This window comes from Myxocyprinus asiaticus, chromosome 23 (assembly GCF_019703515.2).
Source record: "Myxocyprinus asiaticus isolate MX2 ecotype Aquarium Trade chromosome 23, UBuf_Myxa_2, whole genome shotgun sequence".
Classification (NCBI taxonomy): Eukaryota; Metazoa; Chordata; class Actinopteri; order Cypriniformes; family Catostomidae; genus Myxocyprinus; species Myxocyprinus asiaticus.
The window spans coordinates 36,252,154-36,268,268 of NC_059366.1; the positions used below are offsets into that span (position 1 = coordinate 36,252,154).

The window sequence follows — 16,115 nt, forward strand, 5'->3', positions numbered from 1 at the left end:
GTTGAGCGTGGTTGCCACGGTGGATGGCGTGAAGCCTCCACATGTGCTATGTCTCCGTGGCAGCGCGCTCAACAAGCCACGTGATAAGATGCGCGGGTTGACGGTCTCAGACATGGAGGCAACTGGGATTCGCCCTCTGCCACCCGGACTGAGGCAAATCACTACGTGACCACGAGGACTTAGAGCACATTGGGAATTGGGCATTCCAAATTGGGAGAAAAAAAACAGAAAAAAATCCAGAAAATTATGTCAAGCCTTTAGACAATTAGCTTCTGATAGGAGGTGTACTGAATTCGAGGTGTACCTGTGGATGTATTTTAAGACCTACCTTCATACTCAGTGCCTCTTTGCTTGATCATTAAAATCAAAAGAAATCAGCCAAGACCTCAGAAAAAGAATTATGGACCTCCACAAGTCTGGTTCATCCTTGGGAGCAATTTCCAAATGCCTGAAGATACCACATTCATCTGTACAAACAAAAGTACGCAAGTATAAACACCATGGGACCACGCAGCCATCATACCGTTTAGGAAGGAGACACATTCTGTCTCCTAGAGATGAACATAATTTGGTGCGTAAAGTGCAAATCAATCCCAGAACAACAGCAAAGGACCTTGTGAAGTTGCTGGAGGAAACAGGTAGACAAGTATCTATATCCACAGTAAAACAAGTCCTATATTGAGATAACCTGAAAGGCTGCTCAGCCAGGAAGAAGCCACTGCTCCAAAACCACCATAAAAAAAGCCAGACTACAGTTTGCAAGTGCACATGGGGACAAAGATCTTACTTTTTGGAGAAATGTCCTCTGGCCTAATGAAACAAAAATTGAGCTGTTTGGCCATAATGACCATTGTTATGTTTGGAGGAAAAAGGGTGAGGCTTGCATGCCGAAGAACACCATCCCAACCGTGAAGCATGGGGTGGCAGCATCATGTTGTGGGGGTGCTTTGCTGCAGGAGGGACTGGTGCACTTCAGAAAATAGATGGCATCATGAGGAAGGAAAATTATGTGGATATATTGAAGCAACATCGCAAGACTATCCAAAATGTTTGACCCAAGTTAAACAATTTAAATGCAATGCTACCAAATACTAACAAAGTGTATGTAAACTTCTGACCCACTGGGAATCTGATGAAAGAAATAAAAGCTGAAATAAATCATTATCTCTACTATTATTCTGACATTTCACATTCTTAAAATAAAGTAGTGATCCTAACTGACCTAAGACAGGGAATGTTTTCTATTATTAAATGTTAGGAATTGTGAAAAGCTGAGGTTAAATGTATTTGGCTAAGGTGTACGTAAACTTCTGACTTCAACTGTATTTCAAAAGTGGAATTGAATTGCATTCAAACTCGCATTCAGATCTTGCTTTATTCTGGTATGGAATGGCCACTTTTCATGATTTAGTCAATTCTCACATTATGGAAGTAAAAATTATTTTGAATGCTGTTTTACATTGACAAAAATGGTCACCTGCTCTTTATCTCTGGTGTCTATAAAGTGTCTATAAATTGCTGTTTGAATTCTCTGAATTTGAATTATCTGTGCTTATATTGGCATTACCATTGTTTGTTTGTTGACGTGATGCAGATTGAGTCTTTAACAGTGGTGTGCAGCAATGCGTGCAAACTCAGTTGTTACTGTTACTGTCATACTTCAAAGTGTCATGTTATCATTACATGCCCTGAAAAGCTGTTATAATAAGTATGTTAATGTTTTGGACAGTGTGTGCTGTGCTGAGTGTGTGTTTATGATGCGTGTGTGTAATTGTGTGTGTGAACAGATGTGAGGCGGGAACGCTGCAGTTACCGTGGTGCTTGTCATCGCCGCACCCCCCAGAATAGAGAAAGCTTGGGCGGGGCATTAGGGGTCAGAGGTCGCTCCCAGCACCATCTAGAATTTCCTCTCAATCCCCCTCATCATCCTTTCCCTTCAGGGGGTGGGGCTGAGCGGCGTGGCCTGAACCTCTCCCCTGAGCAGTTGGTGAACTGTATTCTGGAGGCGGAGCCTCCTCAGATTTACTTGCGAGAGCCAGTTAAGAAGCCGTACACAGAGGCCAGTATGATGATGTCACTAACCAACCTCGCTGATAGGGAGCTTGTGCTCATGATCAGCTGGGCTAAGAAGATACCAGGTGTGTGTGTGTGTTTGTATAGGTATCTGAAAAATTACTCTGATTAATCAGATTGTGTAGAACTTTGCCAGTTTGGGGTGATCCAGTTTGAATTTCTTTTTATTTCTATAAGGAAAAGGAATAGTTCAGCCAAAAATGACAATACTCTCATCATTTATTCACCCTCATGTTGTTCTAATTCTGTATGACTTTTTGTCTTTTGTGGAACACAAAAGGTGAATTTATTTTATTTATGTGCTGGATGTTCTTTTCCATATTATGAAAGTGAAAAGGGACTGGTTATGTGAAGCTCCAAGATGACCAAAAAGCACCATAAATGTGTAATAAAAGTGTTACAAGTCTTGTGATATAAAGCCATGTGATTGCTTTTTGTGACAACAAGACTGAAAAATGCTATTCACTTTACTTCTGCTGTAGCTTTCAAGTTAAATATGGCATCATTAATGACGTCAATGACATTTGGTCACAACACATGCGAGAGCCAGTTGGTTCGTTTTTGTAGTGTAGTCTTTTAAGAGCTCAGGCGGAGGAGAAGTGTATTAGTGAATAATGACTTACATTTTGGTCTGTTCCTCACACAAACCTCAAATGGCTTCAGAAGACTTGGAATATAGTACGGGAGTCACATGACCCAACTTTATGATACTGTTATAGTGCTTGTTTGTCATTTTGGAGCTTGACAAAGCCAGTCTTCATTCACTTTTATTATATGGAAAAGAGCAGACAGGATATAAGCCATTCATGTGTTTGCAACTGCTCTCGCAGGTTTTGTGGAGCTGAGTTTGTCAGATCAGGTGCATCTATTGGAATGCTGCTGGCTGGATATTCTCATGTTGGGATTAATGTGGAGATCTGTGGATCATCCCGGGAAACTCATCTTCTCACCAGACCTCAAACTCAACCGGTAAAACTTCCCACTAAAAATGGCTCTTTTCACAGCAAGCATGACACATAACATATAGACATATGTAGTATTTAATATTTTGATAAAATATGGATTTTAGACACTTTCTTTACGTAAAAAGTAATATGTTCATTTAGGAGAAACAATCATAAATTGCACATTGATCTACTCAAAACACTTTCTTGAAATCAAAATAGACCATGATTCTGTGATGACACTTTGACTGCATTTAGACTGCAGAACAAGTCTGATTTGTTTTTCAAATCCAGTCTGATTGGACTAAAGGCCCGTTCACACCAAGAATGATAACTATAACCATAAAGTTTTAAAAATTGTTCTTACTGTAAGAAAATAACGGCGTCCACACCACAACTATAACCGTGGAGCGATATCATTGGGATCTTTTTCAGATCTATTTTTTCCAGTTGTTGAACGATAAAAACATTGACAGCCAATCAAAATCCATCCAACTTCAGAACCACAATGTGCACTCATCTTCAAACTAACACATTCCAGCACCGGCTCGCCATTTATTACACACACAAACAAAATTGAAACTCCTGCTTAAGAACCAGCAATGTTTTTTCTGCATTTTTCTTCAGTATTAACGGAGATGAGATAATGAAAATCTAGCGCAAGCTGGTAGCATAAATTGATCTCATCCAGCGCTAATGTCGACAACATTGTCTTGTCTCCTTTGAAGTTGTATCCGTCTGTTTTTCTTTTGGTTTCTATGTAGAGGTCATCTACATCCATTTTCTTGATTGTGAACATAACTGCAGCACGCGCTTAGAACAAACAGAACGTTATCATCTGTTGGTGTAGATGCTAAAATAGTTATCTTTATAGTTATCGCTATAGTTACCATTCTTGGTGTGAACAGGCCTTAATTGTCTACTCTGTTTCAAGTGCTCAAATCAGGCCTGTGTGTTCAGGCAGTCATTTTCCAGCTTACCTACTGTATTTTTGTTGCTATGGTAATGATGTAGGGTCTCCAGCACGATGCCAGTTTACTTTTTCTGTAACAGCTGGGAACAGAAATCTGGTAGTGTAAAATCAAGCCCTGTCCTACAATTTTTTTTTTTTGTATCATTTTATAGTCCAGTTTCACTTGGTAACTAATGTTGTTTCATGTTTACTTTAATGGTCAACTTCCCTCTCTCCAGTGTCTAGACAGTTTGCTGTCTGTTTGTATTATCTGAATTTTAATGTCCAGAAGTCCTGAATCAGATTTTGAATGCAGATGTGTTTCTTTGCTGTTCAGAGGACATAAAAACAATACATTTTTAACCAGACATCAAAAAATTTGGATTTATGCTGTCAGTGTGAAAAAGGCCTTAGTTCAGATGTGTGAAACCTGCAGGCGGGAGAGGTTTAATCATGTCTTGCTTGATGGTAACATTTGAGAAGCACTGGTGTTTGCTGGATTTATTCATTGACCTTCAGATAATCTTCTGTTGTGTGTGCGCGTGCGTGGTGTGACTGTTGCCCATTGATTAGGGAAACTGAATTCAGAATGACTATACATTGATTGCATTGATAACACAAGCTTAGTTTGCACTATTCATTTCTCACACGGGGTTGAGGGAGTGTGCGTGTGTGAGAGAGAGCACAGTATTGATGTTCCTAACTTTCTGGTTAGGCTTTGTTCTAAACCCCGGACCATAATGTTAAACATCTCTAATTAGTTCAGTCTGACCACTTATAGTAATGCACTATATATACTCCAATCAAACTTTTCTTATAGATAATTTCAGCCTAACACCATGTCCTAACCACATGCAATACGGTTAGAGTCCAACGAAAAGCAATCTGTCTGTCCATACTGAACGTGACTCATTCAAAAGGTTTTTTCAACAAAACAGAGCACTTCGTTTTTAATTAAAGTTTTTGACTGATGTTGGCAACTGATGTTTAAACAGAAAAAAAAGAAGAAAAAAAAAAGAAACTCTTTGCACTCTCCTAATTCTGCTTGAAACACCTCTTTCTCTTTCAGGGATGAGGGGAGTTGTGTTGAAGGCATAATGGAGATCTTTGACATGCTGCTGGCCACCACCTCCAGATTCAGAGAACTGAAGCTACAGAGAGAGGAATATGTGTGTCTCAAAGCCGTGATCCTTCTAAATTCCAGTATGACACTTCCGTGTGTGTGTGTGTGTGTGTGTGTGTGTGTGTGTGGGTGTGGGTGGGTGTGTGTGTTATCCCCATGTCTATTGAGATAATAGATTTGAATCATTTATTTGTACATAACTGCAGGGAAAAGTGTGTATATTTGTCATAGAAAAAACACTTTTGGACTTTATATAAAAAAAATACACTTTTATGGATTTACGGTAATATGTGTTTATGGTGTTGATTAACATGACAGGTCCATGGTCACCTTACAACACTGCCCTCTTGTGTCTCAAAATGTCCACATCCTTCAGTAACAGCCTCTGTCTTACCTTGTGATTTGTGAAAGGTTCACAAAACAATACATGTTCAAATGTGCTGCTCAAACTGTTAATATCTGAAATGACTGAAATGATCAGGGATCTTTATAAAAATAAACATCAGTTGCTCATTTTTAATGGTGTTATTCTTTAAAAGGATATGCAGAGTGGCAGGTGTTACAAACAGCCAGTAACATCTCAAGATTTTTGGTTAACTTTTCCACTTTTATTCTTATCGTACATTCTTCTGATGTTTAGGAAAAATAGTATCTGTCCTACTTAATTTGTACTGCTTCATCGTGACTTGGTGGGCCAGGTTGTTAAATAGGCATTGTTGATGTGTAAATATGGACGTTCATTTGTTAATGTTTCAGGTTTCTGACATTGGAAACCCAAAGCATTCGGAAAGAGCCATTTTGGCAGCCTATATTCAAAAAATTGTCTTTTTGAACTAGGGCGGAAGTTTTGAGTTCTTAAAGTGACAGTATGTTTTCATAGTACAATCACCAAGGAAAATCAGATGAATGAATCCTTAAAGGAATAGTTCACCAAAAAATGATAATTCTCTAATGATTTACTCACCCTCATGCCCTCTCATGCTCAAATGACTTTCTTTCTTCTGTGGAACACAAATTAAGACATTTTGATGGAGATATGATGTGAATACAGTATATCCATACAATGGGGACCAACAGTTCCAAACTCCAGAAAGGACTTAAAAACAGCATATCTTCATTTGTGTTCTGCAGAAGAAAGAAAGTTATATGAGTTTGAGATGGCATGAAGTGAGTAAATGAGAGAATTATAATTTTTGAGTAAACTATTCCTTTAATGAGATGGATTGAAGGACAAATCAGCCTTGTACATAAAGCATAATTTACACTGCATTAATCCACTGATATATTTGAATATATATTTTCTCTTTCACTGTCTCAGATCTCTACCTTTTTTGCGTTTATGAACAGATAGTTGTTCAAGCTCACCACAGAACCTTGATAATGTGGAGAGTCGTGGGAAGGTTCTGAGGCTGCTGGACTCTGTGACTGACGCTCTGGTTTGGGCCATCTCCAGAACCGGACTGTCCACACAGCAGCAATCCATTCGGCTCGCCCACCTGCTTATGCTGCTCTCACATATACGACACCTCAGGTACCACTAAGAGAGAGAGTGTGTGTGCATGTGTGCTATATAAAAGCTAGATGGTGAGCAACATAATGGACAGCTAGTACAAAGATATACAGTGGGGTCCAAAGGTTAGTTGTTTCTTGAGGATTGTAAGGCCAGCCTTAACCACTATTGCTTATCACACTTCTCTTCTCCTGTTGTCCGTAGCAACAAAGGCATTGAGCATCTGTCGAGCATGAAGAGAAAAAATGTGGTGCTTCTGTACGATCTTTTGCTAGAGATGCTGGACGCGAACACTTCTCAGAGCAGCCGCATGCTGCCGGCTGACACAGATTCCGCCCACCAGCCAGACACACAACAGACCCCAGAAACCCATCTAAACTCATCAAGACTGCAGCCTGCATTGAAAGAGAGCGACCCTGTGACCTGCCACAGTCCACAGTGAGTAAACGCTCAGACATGCAATTTGAGACACGCTTGTGTTGAACTGTGGAGTGAGTCGGCTTGAAAGTGTTCCTAAAAATGATGTGTTGTGATGTCAGGGTTTAGAGGAACCTACATATGTGAAGGTTATTTTTTGAGTTTTCAATCAGTCATAATCAATCATTAATTGACTTGTTAGGAATAGTCTGGATTCAGTCTAGTACAGTCTAGTATTATCACAGAAAATAATTTGGACTGGCTGCATTTATGAAAGTCTGTGGTATTTAGACAACCTCATTGCACCAGAATAATAATGAAAATACTAACTACTTTGAAATGATAGCCACAAGACTTAAAGGAATGTTCCGGGTTCAATACAAGTTAAGCTCAATCTACAGCATTTGTGGCATAATGTTGATAACAACAAAAATTTATTTTAACTCGTCCCACCTTTTCTTTAAAAAAAAGCAAAAATCTGGGTTACAGTGAGGCACTTACAATGGAAGTGAATGGGGCTAATTTTTAAATACTCAGTTTCAAAAGTATAGCCACAAGACATAAAGGATATGCGTGTAAACATGATTTTAGTGTGATATAATCACTTACTAACCTTTTCTGTGTAAAGTTATAGACAATTTTACAACTTCGTTGCATGACGATGTTGTCAACAAACCCTAAATTGACTGTAAAAATTACAATTTAAACAACTTTACAGCTCGAATAATACATAGGCTTAAATAGAAGAATTAATGTAAGTGTTTTTATAAAATTATAAGCTTCACATTTCTGCCTTTAAACCCTCTGAAAATTGGCCCTATTCACTTCCATTGTAAGTGCCTCACTGTAACCTTGATTTTTGCTTTTTTTAAAGAAAAGGAGGGACGAGCTGAAATACATTTTTGTAGTAATCAACATTATGCCACAAATGCTGTCGATTGAGCTTAACTTGTATTGAACCTGGAATATTCCTTTACCACACATTCTTTTATGGAAGAATTAATAGGTCTGTTCCAAAACTATGTAAGCTGCCTTGCTGTCTCCTGCCTACATAGGCAGCTGTCTGAATGGATTATAAACAGGGTTGGGAGGGTTACTTTTGAAATGTATTCCACTACAGATTACAGAATATATGCTGTAAAATGATTACTCAAGGTCAGTAATGTATTCTAAATACTTTGGATTACTTCTTCAGCACTGGTCGATTTTTTCACTTGTTTTGACTATAAAAACTCTGCCAATAAGACAAAATACACACGTTAAAAATACATTCTCTGAAAAACCTAAATATCTTATGCAGTGTTGTTTCTAAAACAAGATAAATCAAACTGATCTTGGTTTAAGGATTTTTAGATATTTTTACAGGAAAACTAAAAAAAAATTATTATCAAGAATAAGATTTTTGCCCTAATATCAAAGGTCTTACTAGAAAAAAAGAAATTATGATCCAACGTGAATTTTCTTGATAAATAAATATGATTGTGTCTGGTAACATGTGCATGTAAAATGGCTAGAAATAGCATTTTAGCTTAGCGTAAAGCTGACAATTTACACAAGGTTTATTTCTATTTCTTCTGCTCCAAACAAACTTACTTCTCTGTCTGCTCGTATGAATGTAACACATCATAAGAAAGTGTTTCACCGCTGTTCAAATGCACTTTGGATCGCATCATTTATATGTATAAATGTTTTCCATGTGAAAGGACTAAATATTAAATGAAACAAATGACAATAAAATGCAAAGTAATCTCTTCAGTAATCAAAACACTTTTTGAATGTAACTATATTCTAATTACCAATGATTTAAATTATAACTGTAGTGGAATACAGTTACTTATATTTTGTATTTTAAATACGGAATCCCGTTACATGACCCTGATTATAAATATATTTATAGTCAAAATTTGTTTTGCTTTGTCCGCCATCTTGGATTTATTTTCCCATGAGCTCATCACGGTGCATTCTGGGATCGCCTACCTGGGGAAGGATACATCCGATGCAACCTTAGAATTTGGTCAAAACGAGATATGTTAGAAGGCAGCAGTTTGGAACAGCCTTCGCATCGGGAGCGCACCTATAATGTCTTAAAATGCTGCCTCCGTAGGGCGCCCACTAGGTTTTAGAACAGACCCAATACAGTATGTGCACGAAAAGCAGCATATTTCTGTTTTTAAATTGAGGAATGACTTGCCCCATAGACTTCTATTGTAAAGTCATTTACTTGAAATGTGTGAAATTAAATGTGAGTTAAGGTTACTTCCTGTGGTAATAATAAATCTTTCAATAAGTTATATAAAATGTAGGCTGACTTATTACTTTTACAGAAAGTTTGCAACATTGTTTTACATATTGTCTCTGTCACTCTAGAGCGGAGTCACTGGACGAGACGTTGCATTCTTGGTTGAACAGAGAGGATATGGACACAGACTGACAATCTCCCTTTTGTGGGTTAAAAACCTTCCTGGATCCAGAACTGCATTCGGACCGGACTTGGCAGAAAGGAACTTTTAATGACAAACGACAACCTGAACCAAACAGGGCTTACAAACAACTAAATCCTGCTTCAACAAAACCAAATTTGAGCTACATTATTTTCCTTTTTCTATGACGTCATCCCGAAAATAAATCCTTTTTCATACAATCATAACACGTCGTGTTCAATGTTCAAGAAACCTCATATGTTCTACCGCTGAATCTTTTTATAGATATAGCTGGTTCATTTAAAGGTGAAGTTTGTAATTTCTGCACCACTAGTGGCAACAAATGGAATTGCAAAAATAATGATTGTGTTCAAACACTCCCCCCACTTGCCATTGTTCAATAAAACAAATAGTCTTGCCCCAAACTCACGCCATTGGTTAACAAAACAAATAGTCTCACCCCAAACTCACACCACTGGTTGAGCCAGTGTTTTAATGTCACCGGCCTGCACAAACAAACAGATTGCAATAGTGGCACAGAAATTACATACTGCTCCTTTAAATATTTGGTTTGTGTTCCTGCTCTTCAGCAAACTGACCAGTTAAGCAATGGCGAATGACTGCTAGTGATGATGAGGTTGAGTTTAGTGTATCAAAGATCTCAGAAAAAATGCTGACTCATTTGTTCCTCTCTTTCTCTGAAGACTGGCCAAACAACTAGCTAAATGGAAACCGTGCGCACATAATAGTTTATGCATTATCTGCACATTGTCTGTCTATATATAAGATGTTGGTTGTATTTGCTGTCCTGTGGTGCTCCTTGATTGTAAATCTTTTGTGGTTTATAAAGTCCTTGTTTTTGACAGTAAACGTGAGACTGTGTTAAAATCATCTGTGAGTTGTGAAAATATTTGTCTCTTTCAGTGGTTCACGTAAAGCCTGGCTTACACGCATATTCAGCACAACATTTTTATTTTATTCCGGAAACATAACTTTTGGAATGTGTAATTCCAGATGCATCATGATTAGTTTGTAAGAAAATAACTAGTGGCACAAGTTTTCTAGGAAATGCCCCGTGTAATCACTTCATCAGCTGCAACTTAAGATGAAAAAAGTGTCCTGGAAATGTTGACTGCATTAAATGGGAGAAAATTATGATGGATAATATGACACAAATCATTGGATTTACTGATGATACACAGAATTGACATAGCAGGCACAAAACTAACATAATTTTTATTGGTAAAAATGTACTGACCTCAAAGTCTATTAGTGAGCAATAGGTTAAATGTTTCTGTGATTCAGAAATTTTTTTAGCAATTTTTCATTTTGACTCAGAGTCTTTTTTTATCATTAGTTAAGGTTTTATATAGTTTAGAGTTAGTCATCGCATAGGGTTAGGGTTAGGTATTGGTTAGGGTTAGATAAGGATCAGGGCTAAATTAAGGTTATGTTAAAATTTCAAATATTATAACAATTGTAGTGAAAAGTTGAGTGTTTGGTTTGTCCACCTTTTGCTTAAATGACAGCATGAACTTGAGCTGACAAGTGAATGCCAATGATGAGTTAAGTGTGTCAGACTCATTTGTTCCTCTCTTTCAAAGTGCTAAGTAAATGAGGAGCTGCAGGCTGTGTGATGTCGGGTCCTCATTGAATGTCAGACCAGGGGCCCCTGTAGACCTTCTAAAAACATTTTCAGGCAAAACTGTACACAGCTGAAAAATGAAATGAATATGTTGGAGAGAAATTAGAGATTCAATATTCTCTTCATCCTGTGGCTCACATTGGCAGTGCAAGGTTTGCATAAAAATACGTTTGTAATAAAATTTACTTTATTGTTTCTCTGTGATTAATGGCTATTTATATCATGGCCTTTTTCAGTTGACCCATTATGTAATCCACACTACAACAATTATTTAAATTAAAACTGCATCAAGAGGACAAACAGCATCCTTTAGATAACCATTAAGAACAAAACAAATTATCTGACACTTTGGCAGTAAGAGTGAAAGTGAAACTTGTTGGCTTTTCAAAAAATTATTACCATAATAACTGGATTTCACTGCATGGGTTTTCAGAACAGCAATATTAAATATCAGTACACATCTTTTCTGCAATGTGCATAAAAAAAATAAAAATAAAAAAAACATTTGTGTGGATCCTTTTGAAATGGCTTTGTTTATGTCACCTTAAACATCCAACTGATCGAAAAAACCAAAAGAAAAAAAAATGTCTGGGGACCAGTCTACCGCCAAAAGAATTCTAGCAATGGGCTACAAAGCCATAAAAACATAACCAGATAAATCAGTGTCATATATCTGTTGAGATAATTTAACAACTTAAGTAGTTTTACATTATTCACATACGCACACACAAAAAAACAAAACACAGCCATCAAACTTGGCTGAATAAATTAAAACATAAAAGGACTAAAATTTAAAAGACTTACATTTTCACACACCCTGACACCTCTCTTTCTCTCTCTCTCCATTTCTATCCATGGCTTTGACCAAGGAAAGAGCAGTTAAAAGAGCTACAAATAAAATATTTTCATCATTGCAAGTCATTGCACATTGACTTTGATTCCCAGAAACTATACAACTCGTTCATGAACATATTACCTGATTTTCAGGCGAGTCTTGTTCACTCAGACGCATCAACAGGGTTTCTATTTAAATATACAGTCTCGAGTGAGCTATAGCTTAAATTATTCTGTGATTTACATTTAAAAAATAAATACATTTATTTTTGTGTGAAGGAGAATTTCAGTGTTTCCATGACTCCCAGAGTAGACAGTTCTATTTTGCTACATAATACAGTTAAAACTGTTTTGAGTGCACCTGTGATGAAGCACTTAGCCTGTACTTTTTTTCCCCCGAAAAGTTCTCTAAGAATTCAAATATAATCTTTCACATGGGAAGGTTTCAGAACAATCCCTCTCCGTTGAGCAACAGACCTTAGAACCAGAAATGTAAAGTTACTATATGTCAGCTGAACAATTGCATGCTCTGATTGTTGTAATAAAAACTACTGAATAATGATGTCCAAATGTAAGAGTTTTGTCTCTCACATCAAACAGAGCTAAAGGATCTGCTACAGGATAGTTAACTGGGAAAGGTGGACTTAATACATCCTATTTCCTCTTTCTAATTTTACTGGAGCAGAGTGTTAACAAGGGGTTAATAAGTCTCCGTTCTCATGTTGGTGGGGGTCCGTTGGTGTAGAGGAGCATGGGGTAAAAGGATCGGGCGAAGTTGTTGGCGAGAGTGCAGCTGTAGTCGTCTTCTGAGAGAGGCAGCAGGCATGTCAGAACCAGCAACAACAGGAAGAGGACATGAAGGGGCAAAGCAGCTCGCAAGACACGATAAAGGAAGGGCCTCGCTCGGGACGAATCAGCCTTGGCAACCCTGCAAGAAGAAGAGAAAGAGACAGAGAGGAAAGGAGAGGTTAGATGGACTGTTACGCAGAAATGAACTTAAAAAAATAGTTCACTGAAAAATTATACAGTTGTACTCAAAAGTTTGCATACCCTGGCAGAAATTGTGACATTTTGGCATTGATTTTGAAAATAGGACTGATCATGCAAAAATTGTTTAAGGATAGTGATCATATGAAGCCATTAATTATCACATAGTTGTTTGGCTGCTTTTTAAATCATAATGGTAACAGAAATCACCCAAATGGCCCTGAACAAAAGTTTAGACACACAAGGTGACACACACAGGTTTAAATGGCAATTAAAGGTTAATTTCCCACACCTGTGGCTTTTTAAATTGCAATTAGTGTCTGTGTATAAATAGTCAATGAGTTTGTTAGCTCTCATGTTGATGCACTGAGCAGGCTAAATACTGATCCATGGGGAGCAGAAAAGAACTGTCAAAAGACCTGCGTAACAAGGTAATGGAAATTTATAAAGATGGAAAAGGATATAAAAAGATATCCAAAGCCTTGAAAATGCCAGTCAGTACTGTTCAATCACTTATTAAGAAGTGGAAAATTCGGGGATCTCTTGATACCAAGCCAAGGTCAGGTAGACCAAGAAAGATTTCAGCCACAACTGCCAGAAGAATTGTTCGGGATACAAAGAAAAACCCACAGGTAACCTCAGCAGAAATACAGGCTGCTCTGGAAAAAGACAGTGTGGTTGTTTCAAGGAGCACAATACGACAATACTTGAACAAAAATTAGCTGGTCGAGTTGTCAGAAAGAAGCCAATGCCACAAAAAAGCCCGGTTACAATATGCCTGACAACACCTTGACACGCCTCACAGCTTCTGGCACACTGTAATTTGGAGTGACAAGACCAAAATAGAGCTTTATGCTCACAACCATAAGCGCTATGTTTGGAGAGGAGGCAACAAGTTCACTGAAAAATTATACAGTTGTACTCAAAAGTTTGCATACCCTGGCAGAAATTGTGACATTTTGGCATTGATTTTGAAAATAGGACTGATCAAAGTGTCCAATAACAGTGCAGTTACTGAGATTAAGCGAGTAGTATTCAGATGGTCATGTGATGCTAACATGGCTGCCCCCATGAGGTGCCCCCACCCCCATGTACAATAAAAGAGCTTTTACAAGGTTACTGATAAGACTGAATTCTTCATCTCATGTAAGTGGTCATGATATTATACATATGTATCAAAATTACTATTTATTTCTTTAGAAGTAAAACATTTTAAATGAGGAAAAAAATGACTGATTGAACCTTTAACCTAGTACAACCTTGCGTCCACATGTGTGGATATTGTATTTTGGCTTTGCTAAATGCAACGCATTATTAAAATGAATTGAACGACTGAACACTGTTCACAAGACTCTACACTGTCATTTAAGAGTTGAACTCCTGGAGCAATGCATCATGTGACAACAGCATGACCTCGATTTCCGTGAAGCGCTAGTACGGGTGCAGCAACAACAAAAGTGCTTCTGGTAAGAAACCTCTTAAGTTTTTTGACTGAAACCTGTTTGGTTGTAAAGAGCAGCGTCTCTAATTTTGTTTGATATGCCACTTTAAAAAGTCCATTCTTTTTACGCGAGTCAGCGCACTGATAAATATGAAGTCCACTTATGTGGAAATTAGGATTCCCTCAAAATTCACTCAAAAGTTGAAAAAACATGTTAGTTATTTTAATAATTTTCAACATTAACACATCTGCGGGTAATTTCGCTTCATTTTAATATAAATGCTGTTATATTTTATTTTGTTATCACTGTACAATACTGTTCTATTCATTAACATTAGTAAATACACTCCTATATATTTACAATCATGTTCACATTGAGAATAAATGTATTCATCCAAAAGCTGAAGATTTTTGCTTTCAGAGGCTTTATATGGAGTTAGGATGAAAATAAGGTGCATTTCGAACTGTTTTGAAACCAGTGCAGACAGACAGCACACTGGAGGTTAAGTCATTCACTAAATAGGGAGTAAGGGAACAAGGGGACATACTATAGCTTTCTATGCACCTAAGTGCATTCACTCCTAATATCTGACCAAAAGTTCAGTTTCAGGCTGCAGATGATGTATGCACCACTCAACATGTTTGGCATACATGGGACAATGATTATCAGTATATAGATTCAGAATTTATAATGCAAATTTTTATTTAACATGTATTATTTTTAGAATGTTGATTTGATGATGCTGGCCATTACTTTTTATCTGCATTTTATTTATTCAGCTTTATAGAAAATCAGCTGTAATGTCTATAACATCTCAGAAACATGAATAACCAACACTCCTGGACATAAACTATTTGATTAAAAAAATCTGACTTTCTATAGCTTAGTATTACTTTTAGTCCCGCTGTCCACACACGTGGACATCAATTTTTAGGATAAGTATTTGCTCTAAAAAAAAATTTTTTTTGCTTGTTTATTAGGTGCTACTAGTTACAAATCAAAAAGAGAAATGGAAAATGCACACAGCAGTCATGCGGGGATCTCAGGAGGTTAAAGCGAGTAGAACTTTTGAAGAGCGCACTAGAACACATCAGTTTCAGCTAGGTCACGCAAGGTCACAAAAACACATCGCTGAAAGCAGATACACACTCACAGACAGAAACACTATCAGTGCATACCTGACACTTGTGGAAGCTCCCCGTGAAACAGCCTGAATTCCTGTGCTTTCCTAGAGAGAGACAGAGAGATTAGGGGATTGAGTCAGTTTTTTCACAGAGATCTTTTGATCTAGTAACCAGTTAAAATCACACTAGTTGCTCTTTGAAACCTCCATTTTCTGCCAAAAATCAGACAGACAGTCTCCAAGAGCATTGTTACAAGACGAAACCTACATTTTTGTAACTTGCAACAATGAATATGTACTTCATTAGTTATTGCATTATTTGAGCTATGAGAGAGGCAATGATATAAAGTATTTTGAAAATAATAATGGCTAAAGGGCATTGCTAGGCATGACCAGCAGGAGACTATATTTACAATATATCACAGTCTTGAATGCATTTTTGCTTTAACAGAACCGTTTCTACATAATAAAAATATTAATGACAGAATCTGTCATTTAAATATGATTTTATTCTGCAAATGAATTAAGTGCCATCCTTCCACATCTAATGACTGCTGTACAGTGACATGGTGATCAGGTGTTTTGCATATCATGGATTTTAGCACAACTGGGCCACTCTTGTTGACCAATTAGCATCCAGGACTG

The 16,115-nt window shown here is 37.4% G+C and overlaps 2 protein-coding genes across 3 annotated transcripts in view; one reads left to right on the forward strand and one right to left on the reverse strand.

Moving 5' to 3' along the window:
* Nucleotides 1–10,330, forward strand: part of LOC127413824 (estrogen receptor beta-2-like) — a 29,022-nt gene extending 18,692 nt beyond the window's left edge. For both annotated transcript variants that reach the window (XM_051651266.1, XM_051651267.1), the window contains 6 exons: nt 1,788–2,138; nt 2,904–3,042; nt 5,039–5,172; nt 6,440–6,623; nt 6,807–7,040; nt 9,387–10,330. In XM_051651266.1, coding sequence (XP_051507226.1) covers nt 1,788–2,138; nt 2,904–3,042; nt 5,039–5,172; nt 6,440–6,623; nt 6,807–7,040; nt 9,387–9,450 — 1,106 coding nt within the window. In that variant the 3' untranslated portion in view covers nt 9,451–10,330. The remainder of the gene's footprint in view (nt 1–1,787; nt 2,139–2,903; nt 3,043–5,038; nt 5,173–6,439; nt 6,624–6,806; nt 7,041–9,386) is intronic.
* Nucleotides 10,041–16,115, reverse strand: part of LOC127413803 (nesprin-2-like) — a 152,352-nt gene continuing 146,277 nt past the window's right edge. Inside the window, 2 exon segments of the mRNA XM_051651217.1 lie at nt 10,041–12,846; nt 15,526–15,575. Of these exon segments, the coding sequence (XP_051507177.1) occupies nt 12,636–12,846; nt 15,526–15,575 (261 nt within the window). The 3' untranslated portion in view covers nt 10,041–12,635.